The following is a 26591-nucleotide window of genomic DNA, read 5'->3' as shown; positions in this document are numbered from 1 at the left end:
TAAACTGGACCCTGAACATTCAACTTCTGTGTTCGTTTGGAGGTGGTTGCTGCTGAGCCATTTTTTTGGTGGATTTACTTGGAAAATTTGTTGTTTAATGAAAACACAAAATATTAAGCTGCCTGCATCCAGACCTACTGTTCCCTCCTGAAAAAAATCCTCAGACTTAAAAGAGGACAACTCAGAATCACTCCAACAAAGGGCCGGTAATCATTCCTGTATTGGGCTGAATACTCTACCACTTGCTTGGAATGTGAAACTTCTGTAGAATTTGATTTAGTAGATGTGCACTTTGTGACATGGTTCTAGGCAATGGATTTATATTTCTAAGATGAGTATGTCCAGGGCAAGACCAGAATTTCTCTCCTTAGTTGCCATACTGCCTACCCTGCTGAGTTGCTCCAGCACATTTTTTTGTAAACAAGCAAATGCAGTTCTTTGTTCCTCCATTTGAGCATTTCTGGCAGATAGGATGCCATTGACACACATGATGCACATTATGGGATCACACAATGTTGCGGCCTTGCATTATTAAAAATGTGAGGGTTGGGTTATAGAAGTAAACATGACATTCTACCAACTACCAATTATACCTTGTCACAGGGTTAGGACTAAAGAATTGCTGGCCTGTGTTTTCTCACACTAGTAATTCCTGGAGTTATGTGTGCTGATCAACTGCGCATGCTGGAGATTTGTTGACCAAAGCAGAAAGCTGAACATGCTGGCTTGTTCCACTGCTGGATTTGAGACAACACGAGATTGAGAGGCAAGGTAAGTAGTTTCTTGTGAGTGGAAAGAAAAAATGAAGGGTACTAGAAAATAGCAGGGAATTTAGCCTCTTGCTCTGCTCTACCATTCAAAAATATACCTGTGATTTTATCTTGATGCCACTTTTCTACATTAGGTTATGTCCCTGAGAAAGAGAATTCTAATGATTCCCTACTCTTTCTCATCGACAGTAGTTGACTATCTTCTCCATAACTTGAGACACTGATCCCTGATTCTAGACACCCTAGCCAGAAAAAATAAATACCTTAATTTTGTGTACAGAATTTAAACAAAAAGATTCATGGTGACACACAGCAGAGCCCCGGGACGTGGAGGGATCTGTGATGATTTGCAAATGGTTAACAGGCTGCAAATAATTAGGAAAGCTGAGAGTTTTTATTGCTGAGGTTATTGAGAGGTAGGGAAGTTTTGCATTACTTACAGGAGCAGTGTGAGACCATCTCTGGAGCAATCTGGCTTCTAATGCAGTGGAAGACTTGCAGGAGTTTACTAAATTAATACATAATCTGGCCCACATCTGCTAGAGTTTAGAACAATGAGGATAGACATGATTGAAATCTGAGCCCGAGGGCGTTTTGACAGGATGGGTTCAGCTTCCTCTTCTGCGTGAATGTGAAGCGAGTTTAAAAAATCTCAAAAGATGTTGCCCTTTAAGAAAGTTTTGTTTTTAAGGTGTGGGTGGTTGTGTCTTTGTAGCTCCGTTTCCTCTGCATTTTTAAGCGGCGGTAGAGACTTGAAAAGCAAGGGGGTGGAAAGATTACTGCGACTACAGAGGATTACTTTATCGTCACATGCGACTATGCACAGCGAGATTCTTTGCAAACACAGTGTATACAAATAGCAGCCACCTATGGCGCTGACAAAGTTACAAAGCAGGCCGGCTCCTCCTTTTGTAGTCCCCTCAGGCCGGGTCCCTATTGTCCCCCCCCCCCCACCACGGTGGCCCTCCATTGTGCTTCCACACTCCCTCAGGCCGGCTCCTTTTGTAGTCCCCTCAGGCCGAGTCCCTATTGTCCTTTGTCTCCCTCCCCCCCCCACGGTGGCCCTCCATTGTTCTTTCCCCCCGCACGGTGGCCATTGTCGTCGTCCCCCACGGTGGTCCTCCAGTCCACGCTCTTGTCGACCCGCGATGCTCCCCCATCGTCGCGAAGCTTCGCTTCACCGAGGCCTCGCCGCTGTCGACGCCGGCTCCGTCGGTCGCTTCACCCAGCCCGGCCTTCTACCCCGCGAGGCCCCGGCCCGGGCTTCTACCCCGCGAGGCTCCGACCCGGCCTAATACCCCGCGAGGCCCCGACCCGGCCTTCTACCCCGCGAGGCTCCGACCCGGCCTTCTACCCCGCGAGGCCCCGACCCGGCCTTCTACCCCGCGAGGCTCCGACCCGGCCTAATACCCCGCGAGGCCCCGACCCGGCCTTCTACCCCGCGAGGCCCCGGCCCGGGCTTCTACCCCGCGAGGCTCCGACCCGGCCTAATACCCCGCGAGGCTCCGACCCGGCCTTCTACCCCGCGAGGCCCCGACCCGGCCTAATACCCCGCGAGGCCCCGACCCGGCCTTCTACCCCGCGAGGCTCCGACCCGGCCTTCTACCCCGCGAGGCCCCGACCCGGCCTTCTACCCCGCGAGGCTCCGACCCGGCCTAATACCCCGCGAGGCCCCGACCCGGCCTTCTACCCCGCGAGGCCCCGACCCGGCCTAATACCCCGCGAGGCCCCGACCCGGCCTTCTACCCCGCGAGGCTCCGACCCGGCCTAATACCCCGCGAGGCCCCGACCTGGGCTTCTACCCCGCGAGGCCCCGACCCGGCCTTCTACCCCGCGAGGCCCCGACCTGGGCTTCTACCCCGCGAGGGCCCGGCCTTCTACCCGCGAGGCCCCGACCCGGCCTAATACCCCGCGGCGATCCCGGAGGCATCGAGACGGCGGAGCCTCGATAAAGGCCTCCGGCCACGGCCCCACCGTCGGGAAGCCTACATAGGAGTGGGGCGTTGAAGTTCCAATCAGATCTTGTTTTATGGTGGAGCTCATTTAAGGGGCTGAGAGGCCTATTCGGATTCCTAATTCACGTCTTCATATTTTCTACCCGCGTGAATTTTTACAAGCTTTTTAATGTACAATTTAAGAATTGCTAACTAGTAGCGATTAAACTAATTTGATTCTGGTGGTTAGGATATCTGGAGTAAGCTTTTAGAATTAGGCCTTGCCCACAACATGTGAAGGAAATAATATGCACCAAGGTCTCACAAAATGCTGGAGTAACTCGGCAGGTCAGGCAGGCAGCATCCTGGGTGCTCCAGCATCCTGGGTGCTCCAGCATCCTGGGTGCTCCAGCATCCTGGGTGCTCCAGCATCCTGGGTGCTCCAGCATCCTGGGTGCTCCAGCATCCTGGGTGCTCCAGCATCCTGGGTGCTCCAGCATCCTGGGTGCTCCAGCATCCTGGGTGCTCCAGCATCCTGGGTGCTCCAGCATCCTGGGTGCTCCAGCATCCTGGGTGCTCCAGCATCCTGGGTGCTCCAGCATCCTGGGTGCTCCAGCATCCTGGGTGCTCCAGCATCCTGGGTGCTCCAGCATCCTGGGTGCTCCAGCATCCTGGGTGCTCCAGCATCCTGGGTGCTCCAGCATCCTGGGTGCTCCAGCATCCTGGGTGCTCCAGCATCCTGGGTGCTCCAGCATTTTGTGATACCTTCGATTTGCACTAGCATCTGCAGTTCTTTTCCTACATATTATGCACCAAGATTATAAGTGTCTTCTACCTGAAGAGATGTTGGACTTTGGCACCAATCCCCAGGTTTAGAGGCCCTGTGGATTGAGTTTGATGTATCCCGAGGCGAAACATCGCCCATCCAAGTTCTCCAGAGATGCTGCCAGACCCACTGAGTTCATCCAGCTCTTTGAGGTTTTTTGTTGGATAAACCAGCATCTGCAGTTCCTTGTGTAAGAAAGAACTGCAGATGCTGGTTTATGGCGAAGATAGACACAAAATGCTGGATAAACTCAGCGGGTCAGGCAGCATCTCTGGAGAGAAGGAATTGTTGACATTAGTGGTCATTCCTTCCTTCCTCCAGAGATGCTGCCTGTCCCACTGAGTTTCTCCAGCTTATTGTTGTGTTTCTCTGCAGTTCCCTTGTTTCTACACTGACGTTTTAAGCTGGGAAGACAATCAACAGGCCGTTGTCGATCAATATTAATATTAAACACGGATGTTCAAAGAGTAAAGATTGGAGCGGAAAACACAACTAAACATTCAAACTAAGAGAGCACTTTGAGGATTCCAGGGGGGCAAAAAAATAAAATATTGAACTTCGAGCGATTTTAGGATGGTGCAGGCAGACAGATAGACAACAGACAAAGGTGCAGGAGGAGGCCATTCGGCCCTTCGAGCCAGCACCACCATCCAATGTGACCATGGGTGATCATTTTCAATCATTACCCCGTTCCTGCCTTCTCCCCATACCCCCTGACTCTGCTATCCTTAAGAGCTCTATCCAGCTCTCTCTTGAATGCATTCAGAGAATTGGCCTCCACTCACTGCCTTCTGAGGCAGAGAATTCCACAGATTCACAACTCTGACTGAAAAAGTTTTTCCTCATCTCAGTTCTAAATGGCCTACCCATTATTCTCAAAACTGTGGCCCCTGGTTCTGGACTCCCCCAACATTGGGAACATGTTTCCTGAGTGAAAAGATGTGAAAGCCTGTAAGAGGCTTCTCTGTTTTTTTTAAAAACTCCAATCTGTTCCCTACTATATAGTTTCAACTTTCTGGATAATTTTTTTTTTTTATATAGAGATAATTAATGGACAGCGTGTCAATAGACAATAAAAGTTTTTAATTATATAAATTTTCGATTGAAATAAACGACAACCGTGTGGCGGCGGGGACGGCGCCTCTCTTGCAATGTCCCTTTGCGACTGAAATGTAACTTTGTGCCCGGGAGTTGCAACGTTGGGAGCTGAGCTGAGCTGAGCTTGCCTTTGTTTTGCTGGCCACAGTTCAGCGCTTTTCGGATTCAAACCTTTGCATCAGCCTCGGCTATTCGCTGCTTTTGAATATAAAGGGGTGGTATTTTCCAGACATAACGCGCTGCCAAACGAGTTGGGGGAGTTGCAGAGGCGGACATGGTCCGTTGCGATTCCACGGCGCTTGCAGCACAGACCCCGAGGGCGCCGCGCTTGCCTCCTGCATGGTGAGTGATCTTTATTATCTCTACCTCGTGGCGGGCGGCCCTCCTTCCTCCCTCGCTCTGCTGCTCAGATCTGCTCATTTTCACACCCGTTCAAACTTTGCACTTTGCGGGCATTCGTTTCGGGAAGCCCCAGCGCCGCAGCAAAGCGGTATCCATTCGTTGGCAAACGTGCATCGGCGAATATTTTGGAGAGGCCATTCGAGCCAGCACCACCATCCAATGTGATCATGGCTGATCATTCTCAATCAATACCCCGTTCCTGCCTTCTCCCCATACCCCCTGACTCCGCTATCCTTAAGAGTATCTAACTCTCTTGAATGCATTCAGAGAATTGGCCTCCACTACCTTCTGAGGCAGATAATTCCACAGATTCACAACTCTTGACTGAAAAAGTTTTTCCTCATCTCCGTTCTAAATGGCCTACCCCTTATTCTTCAACTATGGCCCCTCGTTCTGGACTCCCCCAACATTGGGAACATGTTTCCTGCCTCTAACGTTACCCCTTAGGTTCCTATTAGATCTTTCTCCCATCACCTTAAACCTATGTCCTCTTGTTCTCTTCAAAGGATTCCGTGCATTCAGCCTATCTATTCCTCTCATATTGTTGTACACCTCTATAAGATCACCCGCCCCCCCATATCCCTGTGCTCTAAGGAATAACCTCTAGAACGATCATAACTTTGTGTTTTATAAACAAATGTTTCTTGGTAACCTAGAATTTGTGGATAACAAGCAAAACCGAGGCGACTGATGAAATCTTTTCTCAACCACTGTTTTAAAGGCTGTAATCAAAGGTGTAACTATGGGCATTGTTATGAATGACAACACGAGAAACTGGACCACTACTAATATTGTTACATTTTTGGAAATAGAAACAGGCCCAAGATCTAGTGTGTTTCCAGCATTCTGTTTTTATTTCAGATTTACAGCACCTGCTGTTTATTGATTTTCATGTATTGTGCTTTTTTATATACCTAGCATATAATGGCTTAGAAGTATTACGAAGTAGAATGAAGGATTTGCCAAATTATTGTGGACTATGGTTGTGAATCAGCTGGTTGGTGAATGACCCCAGAGCAATCTTCCCTGACATCCTGTCCCAAACTCACTTGCAGGTAAACATAATGTTGATACTTGCTCCTCACAGAATTGTGGAAGACTGAAGCAGTGGCAGCAATGGCATAGAAACCCATCAGCTACAAGCCAAGAGAGTTTTATTGTCATATGTCCCAGATAGAACAATGAAATTCTTACTTGCAGCAGCACAACAGAATATGTAAACACAGTACACTGTAAACAATATAACAAATGAGGAAAAAAAATCAGTGTGTGTAGATATACACATACTCACAAATACACACACACACATAATATATATATATAATATATATAACACATACACACAAACAATAATAGCGCAATGATAACAATAATAGTCTATATAGTACAGAGCTTAGTACAGAGAGTATGCTGGCTGCCTTTTTGAGGCAGCGACTCCGGTAAATCCCTTCGATGGTGGGGAGGTCTGAGCCCGGTGATGGACTGGGTAGTGTTCACCATCCCTTATGGAAAATATATAACCATTCATAGGCATCGAACATAGAAAAGTACAGCACAGGAATAGGCCCTTCAGCCTATAACACGATACCAAGCTAAATTAATCTCATCTGACCATATCCCTCCATATCAATGTGCCTATCTGAAAGCCACTTTCTTATCTGCCTCCACCACCACCAATGGCAGCATGTTCCAGACACCCACCATCCTCTGTATAAAATAACTTGCCCCATTTACCTTAAAGCTATGTCCTCTAATCTTTGATATTCCCACTCTGGATAAAAAGACCGTCTATCCTCTCTATGCCTTCACTAATTTTAAATTCTGGAACAAACTACCCAACAGTACTCATGAAGTGTCTTCACCACAGGGATTGCAGCAGTTCATGAAGATCTCATCATAATTTCTGAATGGTGACTAGGAATGGGCACTGCCCCTGTCAGTGGTGCCCAAAGTTCATTCACCAAATAAAAAGTTTCAAAATGGTAGTTTTATTTTATTTTTGTCTGTAACAATAATGCTGCAGAACTCCTTGATTTCAACAGACACCAAATCAAATGAGCAGTTATGGGGCTGTAAGCCAGGAATTTCTGTAGATCAATAGATTAAAAAAATTCATTATGTAATATACCCTTCTAGCATTCAAGGTGCTTTCAACCTGAACACCATCCTGTCAATACAAAGTTGTCTTCTCATAATTTTTGCAAAGCTGTTATTTTTCATTGCCATCATCACACTCTCTTCTGGAATCACATTCAGTGTGGAGATTCTTATGTTGCTTTTCCACTCCATCCAACAATGGTGAAGAATAAAACGATTTCTTTACCTACCTTTGTCAGATGTCAGGGACAAGGCGAGAGTTATGTCTAGAGGACTCAGCCCACTTTCTCCTTTGTCAAGGAAAGCAGTGAAACAATAGCACTGCTATGCCCATTACTGAAACACAAACTGTCAATAATTGCTACAAATATTTTTTTCCTGTATTCTTACGAAAATGGGCTTGTCACTTTTCATCAGGACCGAATTGTGTATAAATACCCTGTGACATTTTTGAAGTCCACATCTTTGAAATACATAATTAGGAATAAGGGATGAAGCCTTGTCTAATAGAATTACAAATGACCAAGGAATAGATGACATTTCAAGTCGAGACCCTTCATCAGACTGAGAGTCTCCCTGACTCTTAGTCTGAAGGACCTCGACCCGAAACATCACCTATTCCTTTTCTCCAGAGATGCTGCCTGACCCGTTAAGTTACTGCAGCATTTTGTGTCTATCTTCGGTGTAAACTAGCATCTGCAGTTCCTTCTTACATACAATTGGCCAAGGCTATTATTAGATTTAGAACCATCAGTGTGTGTCTTTTGTTATAAAAGGTTTTCCTAAGAAAACAGTTCAACTGGTTGCCAGGTTAAACTTTCCGAACAAATTGTGATGTGCCTTCTCTTCTTAACTTAGCTACAACGTCCATTATATTTCGACGTAGCAACGTTTAAGCTAAGGGAGGCTCCTGAACAATCTTGATGTTTTTACAAAGCTCCTTTGTATTTGTATAAAGGCAGATTTCCTCATAATAGTATTTGTAGTTGAATCTAGGCCAGCAGATAACAAACAGCTTCTCAAGAACCAGGAATAATTATTTGCGATTATTTCCCTGTGAACTTTCCATCAGCCATCATTACGTGGCTTAAATTTCAAAACTCATAAAACCAGATCTGAGCTCATTTGGTAAAACTGATAATTGTATACTGGTTATATTTTCCAGACACACAGATTTTCTGACGACATAACACTGTGTGAGTCCTTATAGATTTGCGGACAGATTTTCTCCCAATAACCTTTCTTGCTGCACATTCAAAACTAATCTTTCATGTCATAAAAACAATGACATAGAAAATGATATTTATAAATTGCTCCTGAGTCACAGCTTTAGGTAGCACATTGCTTTGAACAGCAGGTGTCAAAAACATTAATTTAAGTTCCCCAAATGATTCAGTAAGTGACGGCGGATTGGAACAAACTAATGTTATATTGATCTCGTAGCTATGCTGCATCGCTTTTCAATGCTAGTATGATTGGAGATTGACTTCAATGAACCTTAAGTGCAGGTCAATATGTTACATAAAATATACAGAAGAAAAGCAGGACTTTATGTAATTGGTTTTGCTGGTGTTTATGGTTCATGCATGCCAAATACACAAATATAGAAGTTAGATAATGACAGACTTGGCCTCTGATGTTTTGACTGCTTTGGTCCAAAAGCCATGACCGTTTTATAGCATGGGTACAAGGGAAATTGCAGATGCTGGAATTTTGAGCAAAATATAGTGTTGGAGGAACTCAGCAGGTAAAACAGCAACTGGGGAGGGAGTGGCCAGACGACATTTCAAGTCAGGACCATTCTTCAAACTGACCAGAAACGTCAACTGTCCATTCCCTCCACAGATGCTTCCTGACCTGCTGAATTCCTCCAGCGCTTTGCATTTTGCTGTTTATGGAATAGTTACTTGAGTGAGAGGTTAATACTTTAAATTACATAAATTCAGTTTGGAAAATGTAGTTTTCTAACTTACATTGTATGTACAAATTATTAAAATCAGAGAAATAGTTTCAATGTAATTGTGTAGAATCCACAACGGAATCTTGCAATAGGCACATATACATCAGTTGATAAATCTGGTCAGCATGGGCAAGTTTGTCTGAAGGCTTTGCTTCCATGTTGTATGACTCTTGAAAGCGTGCACAACCAGACTGAGGAACAGCTTCTACCTCCTTTGTTATTAGGCTTCTGAATGCTCCTTTCATGAGCTGGGGCATTGTCCAATTCACCTCAACCCGATTGTGGATATTGAGCTTTGTCAATGGAACTGATGCGCAACAATGCTAAGAATTATATTCTGAACTGTATTTTCCCAGTTGCCCTATCTATAGTACTCAAGTTTGACATGGTCATAGAGTGATACAGTGTGTTCGGTCCAACTTTCCCACACCGGCCAACATGTCCCAGCTACACTAGACCCACCTGCCTGCGTTTGGTCCATTGTGCCCTCGAAACTTGTCCTATCCATGTTGGACATGATTCTATCTATAATGATAATGATTCTATCTATTATCTGATCTGTTCGGTAGCATGCAAAACAAAGCTTCTCACTATACACGTGACTATAATAAACCTAAACCGTTACAGCTAATGAACTACTTTTTAAAGTGTAATGTAAAATTGTAGCAGCCTATCTGTAGCAAGCTCCAAGATATAGCACTTAGGCAGATGGTCGGTCCATGTATCGGAAGGCACTGCAGGCACTGGTTTACACCGAAGAGAGACGCAAAATGCTGAAGTAACACAGCGGATCAGGCAGCATCTCTGGAGAAAAGCAATATGTGACGTTTTTGGTTGCAACCTTTCTTCCAATCATGATCAGTCCATGTTTAATATTGTTGATGAATGGACATTGACATCAAAATACGAGAGATATTTCATCCAAACCTGTGGTTGTACGATGTTCTTGGACAAGTTGGGGTACGGGAGTGAGACAATAGCTGTGCACTAGAAGTGGAATTTCACTTTAGTTCAAACATGCTATTTGTCTATTCTCTTTTCTGGTTTATTGCAACAGAACCATGTGCATGTTTCAGTCATGTCTCGAAGAATTGTTGCAAATTAACGGAATGTTGAATTGGGATGAAATTGAGATAAGAATCAGAAATCACATGTGCTTGCTAGCATGGTCTACATCGGTGCCAGCAAGATAGGAAAGGGCCTGATGGTCTGTGTGGAGAAAATAATAAGCCCTGATGTGGTAATTTCCACGTTCTCTATAGTCAGCAAGAAAGGTATAGAAGATGCAGAAATGTGAAGTGTATTTCAGACACCTATTATAGCCAATGCATAGCAATCCCACTTTCCTAGGTTGGGGGGGGAAAGGGGTGCAATTCTGGATTTAGCATTGGGAACTGAAGCTGGGTAAAGTGGCAACATCAGAGAGAGGGCACTTTTCATTTAGACTGGTAAGATTTAGCATTGTTTTGAAAAAGACCAATGGTGTAAAGGGTCCGAGTTGGAAAAAGCTTACTTGGTTTACAGTAGTGGGATTAGCTATTTGAAGATAAATCTGTCCCAGAACACAGGGTGGGATTCAAGAATACTTGGGCTGTTTAGGGCAGATATTCCCACAAGGTGGAGCTGTCATATGGAGAGGTAAGATAAGGCTATACAAACGTATGTGAGATACCAAAAATTGAATGCAGTGGAAACCCAAATAGGATGTTTCAATGTAACTAACAGAAATGAAGACAGTAAAGAGTGGTATGCACAATATAAAGGTGTGCACAAATTGCATGAGTATAACCAGGATCAAGCCCCATTAGAGATCAAAAATAGTAACCTGAAAGTGGAGGATATGGATAATGAACAGTCTGCAGTTATCTTCAAGTGGGTGCTAGCGTTGCAATTGAGGATGGGCATGAAATACTGAATGGGGTAAAGATGGTAAAATATAAAGGAATGTTGGAAGAGTAGAAGGGGATAACCTAGCCTATTAAGCAGAAATATGGCAAATGAAATTTAATTGCAGGGTGCTTGCTATTTGTAATATGGGAATTATTTGAATATTGATGTAGGGGACATGATCTGTAAATGTGCAGATTGCTGGAGTTGTTGACAGTGTGGAGAGATAGTGATGGTAGCAAGACAGAGTTTAATCCTGATAAACGTGAGGTGATGCATTTCAGGAGTACTGAGGTTTGTGCATCTCTATATCTATTCTACATCTATATACTAAAACTCTCATGTGTTTGTTCCTGAACTACAGCCAAAACGGTACACGATAGCATGACAATTTTAGGCCCATCTTACTCACCATCTTTGGTGCTAATGGAAGAAGTTTCATTGAAAGCAGTGTTATATTTTTAAAGTTATTCACATTTTAAAGTTTAAATCTATCTCCTAGGGAGGGGGGGGAGATAAAGGGGGTTGAGGGGGATGGAGTGGGGGGAAGGGGGAGGGTGCTGCACCAATGCAGGAGAGGATTTGGCCCAACGGGTCCATTTGGTCTAGTATATATATTATTATATTACTAAAACTCTTGGTTTGTTTGTGTATGTTTATGTGTGCACCATCCCTCTACACAGCCAAAACAGTACAGGACAGCATGACACATTTAGGCCCGCCCTGCTCACCATTCCCCTGTGATGTGAATAAACCCACTTTTGTTACTTTTTAAAAACAATTTACCTAATAAACTTTAAATAAATGCGAAATTTAAAACTACACTGTATACACTTGTAGCCAGAATATTTTCCACCTTCAACTTTTGCTTCTGCATGTTTATGCTGATATTAAAAATCTTTCTTCGAAATACTAATTGCCTTTCGTTTCACTGGGGAATGTGACAAACTGCAGTTACTTTTCACTAGATTCGTACACCTATTTTTGAGGGAACCTCAAATTCAAATTGTCGCCTTGATACTTTCAGAAAATTCTTTCATCACCACCCTCTTTCGCATCCATCATCTTGCAAACATCTTTCCTGCCATCTACTTAGTGATGATAGAATTTTGGCTTTAACCTTCTTGAAAGTTTGAACAAATTTTCATGAACCTCTGTTCTCATTGGCTGATTTGTTCCACATTATTTTTCCTTCTGGGAAATGCTTTGAGAGGGGGAGCTTAAGATTTTAATCACATCAACTGCTGATGAGTTTAAATTCTTTAATTGCAGGTAAATATGGATAATTTTGAAGAGGACTTAACTTGTTCCGTATGTTACTCTATCTTTGAAGACCCTCGCGTGTTGCCTTGTTCTCACACCTTTTGCAGAACGTGTTTGGAGAATATTATCCACGAATCAGGAAATTTCTCCATTTGGCGACCTCCGCAGATCCCACTGAAATGTCCAACTTGTAGGAGTGTTGTGGATCTTCCAGCCATGGGCACTGTCTCTTTACCCATAAACTTTTCACTGATGGGAATTATTGAGAAATATCAGAAAGAACAGCCAAAGTCTCCCAAATGCCCCGAACACCAGCAGCCATTAAACATGTTCTGTTTGTTGGATCGTAAACTGGTGTGTGGTTATTGCTTAACAGTGGGCCAGCATCAAAGTCATTCCGTTGATGATCTCCAGAATGCTTATGTTAAAGAAAAGGAGCAAGCTAGCAAACTTGTTGACCAACTTACTGATAAACATTGGGCAGACTTAACCACTTTCATCGAAAAACTGGAACATCAGAAATTGCAAGCTGAACACATACTTCAAGATGATAAAGCAATAGTCAACCAATATTTTGAAGATCTTCAAAAAACTATAGAAACCAAAAAGCATGCTCTTCTGGCAATTTTAGCTGATGTCAACTTAAAAATCACAAATGAATATGATCCATTAATTCAGAAAATGAAGGAATTGAAGGAAGAGCAGCACAACCTTATAACATTCAGCACATATGTGGAAGAGGAAGAAGATCCCTTGATGTTCCTGGAGAAAATGCACACATTCCGTCAGAGAGCAAATGCATTGATGAAAACACAGCTTCCAGTCATTCACCCACTGAATATGCACTCACAGACACGACAATTTCTGACTGAGAAATGGTCCAAGGTCACAGTCGGCCATATTAAAGAAGCACCAATTCTGCAAACAACACATTTTTTCGAAATCCACTGGATTAAACGTATTGCAATGTATATTAAGCAAAAAGGATTTTCTCCAAGACTTATGATTACAGTTATAGTTTTATTCCTCTTGTTCCTACAGAGCATTTTGTTCAAGGAATACTGGGTTGCTGTCTTCAGTACCACGGTTTTTAATTTCCCACAGCTGAACATGTTAAGTGACACTATACTAGATTTTTTTGCCGGTGTTCATTTTTCAAATGCTACGTTACAACATTCTGTACAATTGCTAACTAATTTTTTTGCTCAACTGACAGATTCTTTCCCTATATTTAATAAATAATGGGTTTTCAATTTACCAGTTTTTCAACCTTATTTCCATCAGAAAACCATTGAACAATGGTTAAGAAGGAATGGTTAAGAAGGAGATGGGCCAAATGCAGGCATAGTGTAGATGGGACATCTTGGTCAGCACAGCACTTTAGGCTGAAGGGCCCATTTCCGTACTGCATGACTATTAAGTTTAGCTCACATATGGATTTCCACTATATTCGTTTTTAATGATTAATTTAGTATTGCAAGGTAGAATGTGCAGGTATGAAGAAGCTAAATTGCATTCTGCAGTTCACTTTTTAAATGTTTTAAAATTTTATTTTATTATAAAACTTCGCCCTTAACTATTTTAGTTGTTCATTGGTTAATGAAATTAATGAGAAATTCTGAAAACTGTTGTGGAGAACAAATTCTTTTTACTGATGTAAAGCTCATGGACAAGATTCCCATCCCATTAATCCAGACAAGATTCAAATGAAGGATGGGTTTAAAAGTGTGCTCAGGCAGAGCTCAACTACTCCAGTAAGAAGGCAGATGTCTCTAGAGTGGAGGTGGGAGTTGCTGTGGGAATGTGGTTTCTTGTAGTCTTTTTTTCCCTCACCTGTTACTGGTGCTAAAGAGATGTTTACCTTGCTCTGAAATTTTGGTATATCAGGAGATGGAGCCAGTTTTATCAGTCTACTTCCCCTGCCCTGTCTACTTGAAGAGTTCTTAACTATAAGTGCAAACCTGGAATTTGATATTTAACATTAAGGACAATGCAGTGCAAGTATGTTATGTGACAAAGCATCCAGGAATAAATACAATATAAGGGAATCGAGATGTGGAAAATTCTTACTGCAGAGGAATATTTCAAACACAAATTTATCCAATAAACTAGAATGGAATGGTTTTCATTTGTCACAAACCGCAAGCAACATAATCCACCAGTTCTTATTCTTATGCTACCAAACTCCAAAGAACAGATTCCAAATTGCTGGAAACTTCTCCAAGAGCCAACTACTCTTGTTACAAACCTTTGCTTTATCTGTGGATCTGTGTCAGAAATCCTGTGGACAGGTATTAGGACAAAAGGAAGTAAATGAATAAAAACAGATTTCTTCTGTTAAATTAATTAACTACTCAGACTGCTTTTCATCAGCTACATTTGCATTAGATGGGGTAAATATGCTGCCGATCACCTGGAAATATTTCCTCCCTGAAGAATAAGAATATAGATAGGGGACCATTAATGATGTTTTATCCCAATCAACATGGAAAGTATTATTTATGATCAACAGCTGTTTGCTGCGAACTATTTTTTTTAACCAAAAATCACTATCTTAAAATAATCTGTACTTTCTGAAATGTATTGACTTTCTGGAATATCGAAAGTGCAACTAATTTTTTAACCCCAAAAAATTATTTCTTCTAAAACTACAATGATTCCTACTAGGTTCATCCCAACTACCACTGAAAAAGAGCATTGAGTTGTGTAGGAATGAAACATTTTGGTGATGGAGGTGGGGGAATAAGTATGGTCTAGAAAAGAGCACTTAAAAGCAGCTGCACATTTTGAAAATGCCCAGGTTCACAACTGGATGGATGTCTACATAAAGCTTGAGTTTGAGATTTGAAGAACCAAAATATATTGTTTATGTGTGTTTAGGAAGGGTGGGGAGGATAATGAAGGAGAATAACACTAATCATGCTGGGATACAAATATTGTAGAGCATTGGAAACATGCAGAATTTTACTCGTGATGACAAATGTACACATATTGACAAATTAATAGTCACTTAAAAACTCAAACCATGCTTGCATGGAAAATGTATATGTAAATATAATTGAACTGTATCATTTATACCAAATGTCTTATTTTTCATAACCGTATACCTTGTGTTACTGACAATATTTAAAAATAATTATGTACTAGCATTACAAACAGCAATAAAAACAAATTTGAAAATAATCAATTCTTAAGGCTTCATGTAAGTACTTGATATTTCTCAGTTATTACAGGTGAACGTACAATTTACAGTGCCCTCCATAATGTTTGGGACAAAGACCCATCATTTATTTATTCGCCTCTATACACAAATTTGAGATTTATAATAGAAAAAAAATCACATGTGGTTAAAGTGCACATTGTAAGATTTTAATAAAGGCTATTTTAATACATCTTGGTTTCACCAAGTAGAAATTACAGCAGTATTTATTTAGGATTTAATAGGAATCCAAGAGGTAACTTTTTCACACAAAGGGGTGGTGGGTATATGGAACAAGCTGCCAGAGGAGGTAGTTGAGGCTGGGACTATCCCGTGATTTAAGAGACAGACAGGTTCCAAGATAGGACAGGTTTGGAGGGATATGGACCAAGCGCCGGCAAGTGGGACTAGTGTAGATGGGACAAGTTGGGCCGAAGGGCCTGTTTCCACACTGTATCACTATGAGAACATGAAATTCTAAAGGGATTGGACAGGCTAGATGCAAGAAAAATGTTCCCTGATGTTGGGGGAGTCCAGAACCAGGGGTCAACAGTTTAAGAATAAGAGGGTAGGCCATTTAGGACTGAGATGAGGAAAAACATTTTCACCCAGTTGTGAATCTGTGGAATTCTCTGCCACAGAAGGGAGTGGACGCCAATTCACTGGATCAGTCATGTGAGCGAGGTAAAAAAAAAAAAGAGGAAAAGAGCCGGCCGCTTACGCGAGGCGTAGAACGGGGTAAAAAAATCGGATCATTTTTGAAAATTTACAGATAAAATTACCAGTTTTAAGCATCTTTTAGTGCATTTCAAAGTAAAAACAGACATTACAAAATAATGTGAATATGTCACTGTACACTAGTTACATTTTGAAGTAAATTCGCACTTTAATTGATAATCAACCCAAAAAGGTGGTAATTGGCTTTTCTGCTGTGTTTTATATTTTAACTCTGTCTTAATTAATTTAGTTATATAATCTTGCACTTAACTTTAATATTTACTCATTACAGTTCCGCCACTGATTTTCTGGCACTCTTGGTGCCAGAGCTTTGCTGGTTTACCCAGCAGGCCAAGGAAGACGGCAATGGGGATAGATTTGCTGGCTGCTGGAGTTCCAGAGCCCCGGCCGCAGGTTGCAAATTCAACCCACTGATTGGCCGTGTAAGTCCCGATGAGGTCGAGATTGGCTGCCTTGCCCAGCCTAGGTGCCACATTTCCGGGGAGACTTCCAGGGCACGCGGGGGGATTTCTAGCGGAACCTAGTGTTTATTACAAGTCTATACATCGTTTATTTTTTTCGATCCGATCTCTCCGTTTATTTCGCAAAGTGAAAAACATGGAAACCATGCAAAAACATTTTTAAAATGCGGAAATCCGTGGAAAATTCACATTCCTGCTGGATGTTTTTGAGTTAGATTTAGCTCTTAGGGCTAACGGAATAAAGAGAAAAAGTAGGATTTTGGATGATCAGCCACGATCATGTTGAAAGGTAGTGCTGGCTCGAAGGGCCAAATGGCCGACTCCTGCACCTATTTTCTATGGATAAAAAAATGTTCCATGATCATGAAATCACATGGGAGATTGTTTCAATGTCATAAGATTATTTTAACACAAGCCTTACCGATGTGAAATCCAAATATTCCAGATATATTCCTCGATACATGAATCAAAGCGAGGAACAAATTAAAGGATCAATTAATAGTTCTGCAAGCCAAAATCAGGAAACATTAGCGGAAAGCAACAATGCTCATTTGTGAAAAATTGCAGGTCAATCTACAAGCAAAAAATACAAAGGGATATCAAAGAAGAAAAATAGAATGGCAACCAAGATAAAATCTTACACGGAGGAATGTCCAAAGGAATTCAAATTCTCCAATTTTTCAATAGCCCTACAAGCTGATGGATTTGACAGATAGTAGTGTTACTATGGTAGTGTTGAAGGGCCGAATAGCCTCCTCCTGCACCTATTTTCTATGCTTCTATGGATTCTCCCCCATGTCCATGAAAAAAAGATTTTCACCAACACCAAACTCCATAAAATAGAATCCAGGCACCAAAAATGATACCATCCCTATCCAAAAGTAACCCCCCCCCCCCCCGGGAAAACACACAAACCAAATGCCAAAATGCAAAGAGTAAACCTCCATGTTATTGAATTAACCTATGTATTCATCATTATATTTGGTATTCCAGGCAATGTATTGGCAACCAATCCCTTTGACCCAAACTTTCATTTTGCTGCAGTTACACCCAACAGGATTTCTCCTACCTCATTTATGTTTAATAGTATGTTCTTCCATCTCAGATTACTGAAACAACCACACGATCCACAGCAGAATTGAATAAATTGGAGAGGATGGCATCACTGTTATTGGCTGCCTGGCAACTGATCAGTGAAACGTGTCAAAGCACAACCACCCAACAGTGGAAAACTTTTGAAAGCAATTTAATATAAGAATCCAATTATCCACAGAACATTAAAAAATGGAAAATATATACAATATCAACATTTAAAGATCACAGATGGGTAATTCAAGTGAAGTTAATCCTGAAGAGAAATTTAGAAACCAACTTTAAAGTCCATTGTTTGTAAAGATTTACTCTACTACTTTAGGCTGCAACAAATTGCACATGTGTAGCATTAAGGGGGGCAAAACTTAAAACAAATTTTTAAAAAGTCTTTTAAAAAAGCTGATGCCATTTCTATCATCAAGACTTAAGCTGTGCCCATTACTTCAGGAAGTGCTTGAAGACCAATGATTTTGGGATTGGTTGCAACACTCTTTGTCGTGTTGTGGGTCTTGTAGATTCCAACCAACCTATCAGCAATTTCAAACATATTGTTCCTCAAAGAAATGATGATAAACTGGGCATTCCTGGTCTGTTCCTAAGGAAAGAAATAATAAATTGTCAAAAAAACATCAAGAAACACACGTTGTAGCTGCACAAAATGAATTTGCTTTCAGTGAGCCAGACATGGAAATCAAACCACCAAGATTCATGTCAATTGTTTGTTTACCTTTTGTACAGCACTCATTTCCCCCAATCGCAGAGAACTGGGACACAAACTGACAAATATACACCTCATACTTTGACTATCATGTTGTCGTTTCACTCCCCATCAACCCCTCCCCCCTACATCTAAGACATGTCAGACCCTCCAATCAACAACTTTCAAATCCTTGGTCCCCACTGCCTCACTTTACTATGGATCTGCAGTACTCTGCTTTCACCCCCCTTCGTCATGGTTCTGTTTCTTCCTAGAACAGAGACCCAACCAGTTCCCCTCAACAAACACTCTCCTCACACTCAACAACTTTTCTTATGATGACTCTCAAGGACCCCGACAGCCCTACCAGGTGAGACAGAGGTTCAGATGCACCTCCTCCATTCTCAACCAGTGCTCCAGACCAATTGTAAACTGGGCAACCACTTCCCTGAATACTTGTGCTCTGTCCGGCGGAGACACAGGAAACTTCCAGTTGCTAGTCATTTTAATTCCCCATCACACTTATTACGACCTGCTCGTTCTCTTCCACTTCTCAACCGCATCTCAATCACTTGGGTGGTCTACAACGTGCAAACCCCCTTTCCCTTCATCCAACCTTTGCATCCTCCCCAATATACTCCCCTCTGGTTCTAATTTCACTCCCCACCTTATCAGATTCCACCATTTGCATTATTTTGTCCTCTCCACTTTATCATCTCCAGCTTTAGCTACAATTTCTATCCTTCTCACCCCCATTTAACTCATCAGCCAATCAACCTCTCCACCTGAACCAAACTATCAATTGTCAGCTCTTGTCCGACTTCTTCCCCTCATCTCTATCTCCCCTCTACTCCAATCATTGACCCATAATGTCGTGTTCATTTCCCTCCATAGCTGCTGGCTGACTGCGGAGTTTTTCCAGCAGTTTATCTTTTGCAAATAAGCTCCAGTTGTCTGAAGGAGAACTACATTGGAATTCAAGCAGCATAAAATTTGTCATCACCATAAAGCATTGATAATTTCCCATAGCCAGCCAAATTAAGACCAGTTGGTGCATTAGCTTGGCGAGTTGGCGGCACATTGGCGCAGCAGTAGAGTTGCTGCCTTCCAGAGCCAGGATTATTTCCCTCCCTCCTACCATGTCCCACCTTGCCCTTCAGATAAACACAAGATGTCATTATGACACTATATAAGCAATTCAATACTAATGGTCTCCTTGCCCAGTCCTTTGCCAATTAATTAACCAAATCTCAAGACAAGTCATTGTAATTTAAGCAATGGCAGCACCTTGCTGAGAGAAACTACTGCTTGAATTTCCTATATCTTAAGCCTTACTTTCTTTATAAAGAGTTCTTAATTGCTTGTGAAACATATTAGGATTGTGGAAGATGCAAAATAGAAGCAAGCTTATTTGTTGTTTCACCATTCCAATGTTTGTTATTATGGGGAGACTGATTTATACAAAAATTCTCCACACTAAAACCACCATGGCAGCACTCGTTTCCATTCTTATTGGAAATATCAAATGCAGTTAAATAACATTTTTACAAGCAGTCTTAAATATGGAAACAAAATGTGTTAAACTAGGCTTATTTTACCCAGTCCTAAAAATTTCAATCATTGGTCATAACATTTCTAGATTTTCGAGTGTGCTTATGGTTTTACACTGCTGTTACTTACATAAATATAATGTGCAACAATTGAAACATTTCTGAAATCCAGCGCTGCATCAATCTCGTCCATGAAGTATAATGGAGTAGGCTTGTAATGATGAAGTGCAAAAACTAGAGCCAGAGAACTAAGAGTCTTCTCTCCACCAGAAATATTGAAAATCTTTTTCCAGCTTTTCTTTGGTGGACGCACACTAGAAGAACAGGTTATGTTTCCATTAAAATTAAAAACAAGTGTTTTCCCCTCAAATTTAAATCATTTCAATATTAGCCAGCAGCTGCTGTTCTTTAAATCCTATTATTAAAATTAAATTACCATCTAATTAAATGATTTTATGTGGCTAAAATTACTCAAAAGTACGGGGCATTTATACGAGAAAAAAAAATCAACAGTTCCATTCGCATTGTAATAATTCTATGATGTTCAACTCTCGGGGTTTTAAACCCAGGTGCATTTTAATATTTGTCAGTCATGTACTTTTAACAGTATCCATATATTGAAAAAATATTCCCAATGTTACAAAAGTAGCACTCTTAGCAGTTTTGGTCGGTAGTGTTCAGATCTACAAATTAACAGTAAAACTAGCAGTTATAATTACAGACAGTGTAGCAAGAAGATAATAAACATGAATAAATGTGATTTCAAGATGCTTGTCAGCATCCCATTTAATCTGGTAAATAAGGAGTGGAAAACAAAATATTGTTGTCTTGACTTGTCATGGTTCAAATTCCAATGGGCTTCACAATGCAACACTACCCACTTGCGTAAAAAGCAAAATTTCCTACCTGAACATAATTCCTTCAGAAAAAGGATCTAGACTGTCAACCAACTCCAGTTCAGCATCTCCACCTAGTGTAAGCATTTGGTAATTCTCCTTCAACCTATTGGTGATCATATTAAAGCCAGCCATAAATTCATTTAGACGCTGCTTCCTCAAGTCTTCAAAGGCACGTCTGAATTTATCACGTTGATCCGTAATTTCATCCAACTCAGCCACACGCTGCAGATAGAGATCTTCCTGCAGATAAACAGCACGTTAAAAAAGGTTCAAATCTAACAAATGTAACCTCTACAACATGAACAAGAATCCCAGAACGTACTTTCTTCTTGTATGCAGCAATTGAACCCAGGTTTGGCTTCATATCGAGGCACTTAGCTTCCAGAAGCGCAATCTGATTATTTAGCACATCTGGATTGTTAATTCCTTGCAGATCCACCTCACTTAATTCTTTAAGTTCTTCTGCTGGTTTGTCAGTTGGATGTAAAGAAAGCTTTGATACCTAGTCAAATTACAGAAAATTAAAAATAAAATGAAACATACATCTTATTTTAACTTAAACTTACTTCTCCATTTGTTCCATAAACAAGTCAATCAAATAATACAACAGTTATCACAATAAAAACCTTACAGTCACTAAAGCAGTAACAAAAAATAAAACTATCAACAAAAGCCATTTGGCAAGTCACTTTGCAGCTTTAAAGAGCTGATTAAGAAATTCAACAGGACTATTTATTTCCAAGTAAGAATTACTTCGTCTAAAATCAATGAAGCACAGAACTTTTCACTGAGGAAGATTTGCCTATCTGTTCTTTTAAAATTAAGTGTAAGCATTGACAGGAAGTTCAGCAGGTTTTCCACTTTGCAGCAGAACGCAACACTGCGTTCATTATGATCTCCCATTTCTTGCCTCCCACATACAAAGATAGTTGGACTCAAATCAATCACAACTTAGTCACATTACCCCTCTTCTCAATGCAAGCTGTAGATCACCTGTACAAGGCGTGCAGGCTTCCCCAGATGAAAGCAGCAAAGTCAGCAGACATAAACGGAAACACGTTTTTTCCTAGTTAATATAGCTTGGCTACTCCCTGCATAAACAATGTCATTAGCATCCTAACCATTATTAAATAACGAGCTGTTTGCTCACCCTTACCTCTTTCTGCCAGAATTTAATTTTAGATTGGTGTTCTGCAATATGCCCGTCTATCTGTTCTAACTTTAGACGAATGTTAAGAGTTTCTTTCTGAAGTGCTTGTTGTTCTTCCTGAATATCCTTAAGTTCTTGCAATAAACAATTACGTTCGTCAGTTACAGTTGTCAATTGTTCCTAGGGAAAATAGAAAAGACAAATAGTAAATGTATGATACAATAAGATCTTTTAATCAATCCAAGATATATTGGTATTTATTTCAATTGTCCAAAAGATCTTGCTCAATCAGCAAAGACGAATTCATCTGTTAATATATCTAGAGAATTTTATAATGAAAATTTGGGAAAGTGAAGACCCTGAATGCATATGAAATATTAACTTTTCATTGTGAATTTATCGGTAATGACACATTCTTGCAAAGTTCATATTTAATAAAGGCCTAGATAAATTCTATCAATGATAAAATATAAGTCGGTGTCGTGAAATACAAGCAGCTTTCTCCCCACCGAAGGCAACACCATTTAATATCATTGCTTATATATGAAATATATGAAAATTAATTTGTAAGCCACAGAGCAATCACATTCAAACGTTAAACGCACAAGAAACAGTTGCACTCACATTCTTTTTCAGAACTAATGGCTATGAGAGGAATGATCCAAAAGTAGGGGTACATTATCAATTTTTAATTGTTATATTTCTTGTTAACTTAAATCCACGCAACTACTCTCAATTCCATATTGATTTTAGTCAATAGATTCCCTACCACAGGAAAGATTTGAAAGACAGACATTTTCTTAAATAGAATGCATCTGCAGTCACATAAAGATCAAATGGCTTCCATTTATTTGGACAAATTAATATGGTTTTATTTTGTTCTTAGAGTAGTTACATTTAAAGCCATCGCCTGGTGCGGCCGCGGGACGTTTCGGTGCCCGGGGCGGCTCGGCTGCGGGGCCTTCCATCCCCTTGCGGGGACTGTGCGTGTCGTTTGCCTCGGTAGGGGTCGAGCTGCCTGTCCGTGGGTGCGGGGGGAAGAGAGTGGAAGTTTTGTTGCCTTCCATCACAGTGAGGGGGTGTTTGGAGTCACTGTGATGGATGTTTGTGTTGGGGTCGTGTGTCCTGTGTTCTTTACACAACACGGAAGCAATCAACAGGCCATCCATACCAACCTAGATGCCTATCTAAGCAAATCTGTATTTTGCCCATATTTCTCTAGACTTTTCCTCTGTAACAATTTATGTTCTGTACCTGAGCTTCAGTGCTTTCTTTGAGCACAATAGCACCCTCTTCCTCCAATCTTTTCAGTTCTTTTGTTAGATCTTCAATCTCTTTTTTGTTCTCTTCAATTTCTTCTCCGATTCGCTTCACTGATTCTTCTGTTTTTTTAAAATTTCTGAAAAGGTAATATTTATAACATTTTTTTTGCACGATTAAGAATCAAATGATGAATCAGTTCGAACAGCACAATCATGACCAATCGTTGCTGTCTTAAGAATGGGACAATAGGCATGATATTTTTTTTTAAATGCTGCGCCCTGTGTTGAGTCCAGAATGCAATGAAGTTCCCTAGTGATAGCCACGTTAAACTTCATTGGAAACAATGCAAGGGGCTGTGAACAGAGACCAGAGTAGAGACTAGATGTTAAAATGATAGCCAATGAGAAACTTGTAGCTTATAAACAGGAGGTAAAACACAAGGCAGTCACCCTAATCTCAGGGTGTGCATAATGTAGAATTGCAGTTTGGTAAAAGACAACTTCAAGATTTCAAGTATAGAAAAGCATTAAACAGCATAAAATGTGTTATGAATAATATTCAAAAGGATAAATATTAATTATTTTAGCTCTTTCTAAATGCAACAGATTAAAAAAAAATCCTCATGGCCAGTAGACCTATGATGCCATTAATGTACTTATGCATTAAGGATATTAATCTATAGTGCGGTAAAAAAAGATGAGTAATGGGCCAGGGCTCTCTGGAGAGAGCACGTTAAAGTGGAGTACAAGATAAATTCTCTCAAAGCATCACAATGAAGGTGGCAGAAGATCCTCGACAAGTAAAGGCTGATGGGTGGAAACTGAGTTTAAAGGAAACTTCTCAGCTCTGGAAGATCGCATTGAATGGCGGTTGCTGGCTCGAAGGGCTGAATGGCCTACTCCTGCACCTATTGTCTATTGGGACTAAAGCAGAAACGTGAGAATTGAGATGAACTTTGTCAAGGGCTCCATGTATTGACATTCAATACATTTGAGAAGCAGGGAGAAAGAGAAAGTCTTTTAAGAATTTTATCTCGAGAAATGCAGGCACAGAAGTTGACAAAAGGGAAGAGTTGAAGTCTAGGTGAAAAATGGAAGTAGATTTGATTAATACTTCCCATTTAATGCAGGACAAAAACAGGAATTGGCTCAGTTCAAAAGTAAAGATGAGGGAGAGGATCAAAGCAGGATAGAAATGAATGTTTCACGCAAACCATAAAAAATAATCTATTTAAGTGACCCAAGTTAAAAATAAGTCATTTAAGGTAGAACACGCTTAAGAAAGCAATCGTGAATGGAATCAGGATGCGATGGGTCCACTAGCCCATTATGGTGCAGGAGAGGGGCAATCAGGGGTTAGATGTTCAAAGTGAAAGGGACAACCTCACCACTGCCAGCATGATGTCCTACCAATCGTCTCTCCCTCTAATCCCACTGCACTGCAATGTCAGGGGAACATTCCCTCTAAACCAGTCAGCTGCCTCTTTTAATCTCATTTCTTCCCATCAATCACTCCAGCCCTTACATGGTAAAAAAGATTGACTTGTTTAATTTAGTATGCTATTTTAATTTAATACTTTCTTTTCTTTTGATTATGAATCATATCTACATTGGAAAGATCAAGTACAAAGATTAAGCCACTGTTTTGTGTAACAATAACTTTCTGTCCACAAGTGCAAACCCAAATGTGCAGGAAAGTGATCTAGTCAATACTCTACTTTGCTCCACATTCAACTCTTCCTTTTGCTTTTTGCATGCAGCCTGACTGAAATCACATTTAATTTCTGAAGAACAGCACTTTGACTCTTGGTTGTGCATTCTACTGACCTCAAATTCAAGATCATCAAATTTTAATGATTTCCAATGATGACCATTGCTTCATTCCCCCCCCCCCCCCCCCCATCTCATTCCCACCGGATAGCACTAGTAATAATTTTGTTTTGCACTCATCTTCACACGCATTTCCCTTTTCAGCTTCACTATTTAATTACTTGCACCTTTCACTTTAATAATGACCTTGCCCTTCATTAACTTACTCATTACCATATAGGAGGCCATTCAGCACATCAGGTCTTTGCCAGCTACAGCCAAAACAATCCCATCATTCTATTACCCATACCTCTATTTCTCTGCACACTACACCTTGTTCTCTCTCATCCATTAACTCTTCTTTGATTCTTTTTCCTATACTGAGCACACGATCACAGGGAAAATGTGCAAAATCCACAATGGCAACACATGACTTCAGGATCAAACCTGCATTCCTGAAACTATGAGTTAGTTGGACTAACTGACATGTCAGCATCTCACCCCCTTTCTTCCTCCTGCAAGCAACCTATCCTTGCTTAAAAACATTGTATTTCAATCAAAGCAAAATACGGAGGACAAAAATCCAAACGAAAAGCATTGCTAGAAATACCTAGCAGGTTAGACAACCATGAAACAAGCTCAATTAATTTCTAGGCGATGACATTTCAACAGAATTATACTTGATGAATGTTACATTTATCCTTTTAGAGTTCTAATGGAAGGTGATCTGCATGAAATGTGCATTTTGTCTCTTCCGCTACACATGCAATATGCCCCACAAGACATTTTTTTTCTTAATTTAATAAAAACTTTTGTTTGAACTTACCTTCCTGCAGTTTTTATAGCAACTTGTGCTTTTGTAATGGAAGAGGAACAATCATCTATTTCTTTGTTAATTTTATCCAGCTTATCCTGTTGGGCTTTAAGTTTTTTATTATTGATTTCAACAATAAGTTCATGCAATCGTTTCACCTCTGCTTCAATTTTTCCAGCCTTTGCTGCAGCCTTCTCATACTCTGAAGAAAGAAAAGCAGGATAACAGGATTGAAGATTTTTAATGCATCAATATTTTAATTTATCTAAAAATTACAGGCAGTTTAATTATATAATTGTTCAACAAATCTTAAGCATGTTAAATATAGTAACCATACATTAATGAATTTTGAGGAGTAAAACATCTCCACGTTCCAAGAAAGCGAGTAAGTTTTCATGTGAAGCCCCAAATAATGGAAAAAAATACATAACATTGAACACGAGCTAACCTTTCTTGTATGTATCCAGTGTCTTCTGTAGTTGATTCTGTTTATTCTGATCAGGAACAGCTGTGATCACATTTGCTTCAAAGTCCTTCACCTGAATTGTCAGGTGAACTTCCTGTTCAGTCAGGCCCTAATTTAAACAAATATCTTATAGACTGATCATTCACCAAGTGATAGGATTTTAAATCTGATTTCCAGGGATAAACATTCCCACATTACTTGCTAATATTACAACTAT

At 40.7% G+C, this 26591-nt stretch overlaps 2 protein-coding genes across 5 annotated transcripts in view; one reads left to right on the top strand and one right to left on the bottom strand.

The window, feature by feature from the left end:
• The first annotated feature begins 4778 nt into the window (after positions 1 to 4778).
• On the top strand, positions 4779 to 15347 carry trim59 (tripartite motif containing 59). Of its 3 annotated transcripts, XM_078410864.1 has the most exons (3): positions 4779 to 4970; positions 5949 to 6085; positions 12345 to 15347. In XM_078410864.1, exons 2-3 carry the CDS (start codon positions 6036 to 6038, stop codon positions 13477 to 13479), a joined length of 1185 nt encoding a protein of 394 aa, XP_078266990.1. In that variant the 5' UTR covers positions 4779 to 4970; positions 5949 to 6035; the 3' UTR covers positions 13480 to 15347. The 3 variants fall into 3 exon arrangements, with proteins under 3 accessions (XP_078266990.1, XP_078266989.1, XP_078266991.1); XM_078410863.1 differs by lacking the exon at positions 5949 to 6085 and having other exon boundaries at positions 12247 to 15347; XM_078410865.1 differs by lacking the exon at positions 4779 to 4970 and having other exon boundaries at positions 5892 to 6085.
• Positions 15348 to 15494: 147 nt separating this feature from the next.
• Positions 15495 to 26591, bottom strand: part of smc4 (structural maintenance of chromosomes 4) — a 36959-nt gene continuing 25862 nt past the window's right edge. For both annotated transcript variants that reach the window (XM_078410861.1, XM_078410862.1), the window contains exons 17-24: positions 26357 to 26483; positions 25921 to 26110; positions 23278 to 23422; positions 22030 to 22203; positions 21196 to 21375; positions 20881 to 21113; positions 20105 to 20288; positions 15495 to 18322 (exon numbers count right to left, since the gene is read on the bottom strand). In XM_078410861.1, coding sequence (XP_078266987.1) covers positions 18152 to 18322; positions 20105 to 20288; positions 20881 to 21113; positions 21196 to 21375; positions 22030 to 22203; positions 23278 to 23422; positions 25921 to 26110; positions 26357 to 26483 — 1404 coding nt within the window. In that variant the 3' untranslated portion in view covers positions 15495 to 18151. The remainder of the gene's footprint in view (positions 18323 to 20104; positions 20289 to 20880; positions 21114 to 21195; positions 21376 to 22029; positions 22204 to 23277; positions 23423 to 25920; positions 26111 to 26356; positions 26484 to 26591) is intronic.

Source organism: Rhinoraja longicauda, chromosome 13 (genome assembly GCF_053455715.1).
Source record: "Rhinoraja longicauda isolate Sanriku21f chromosome 13, sRhiLon1.1, whole genome shotgun sequence".
Taxonomy (NCBI): Eukaryota; Metazoa; Chordata; class Chondrichthyes; order Rajiformes; family Arhynchobatidae; genus Rhinoraja; species Rhinoraja longicauda.
Note: the sequence above shows the minus strand (reverse complement) of the source record. Positions and strands in the feature narration are given on the sequence as shown.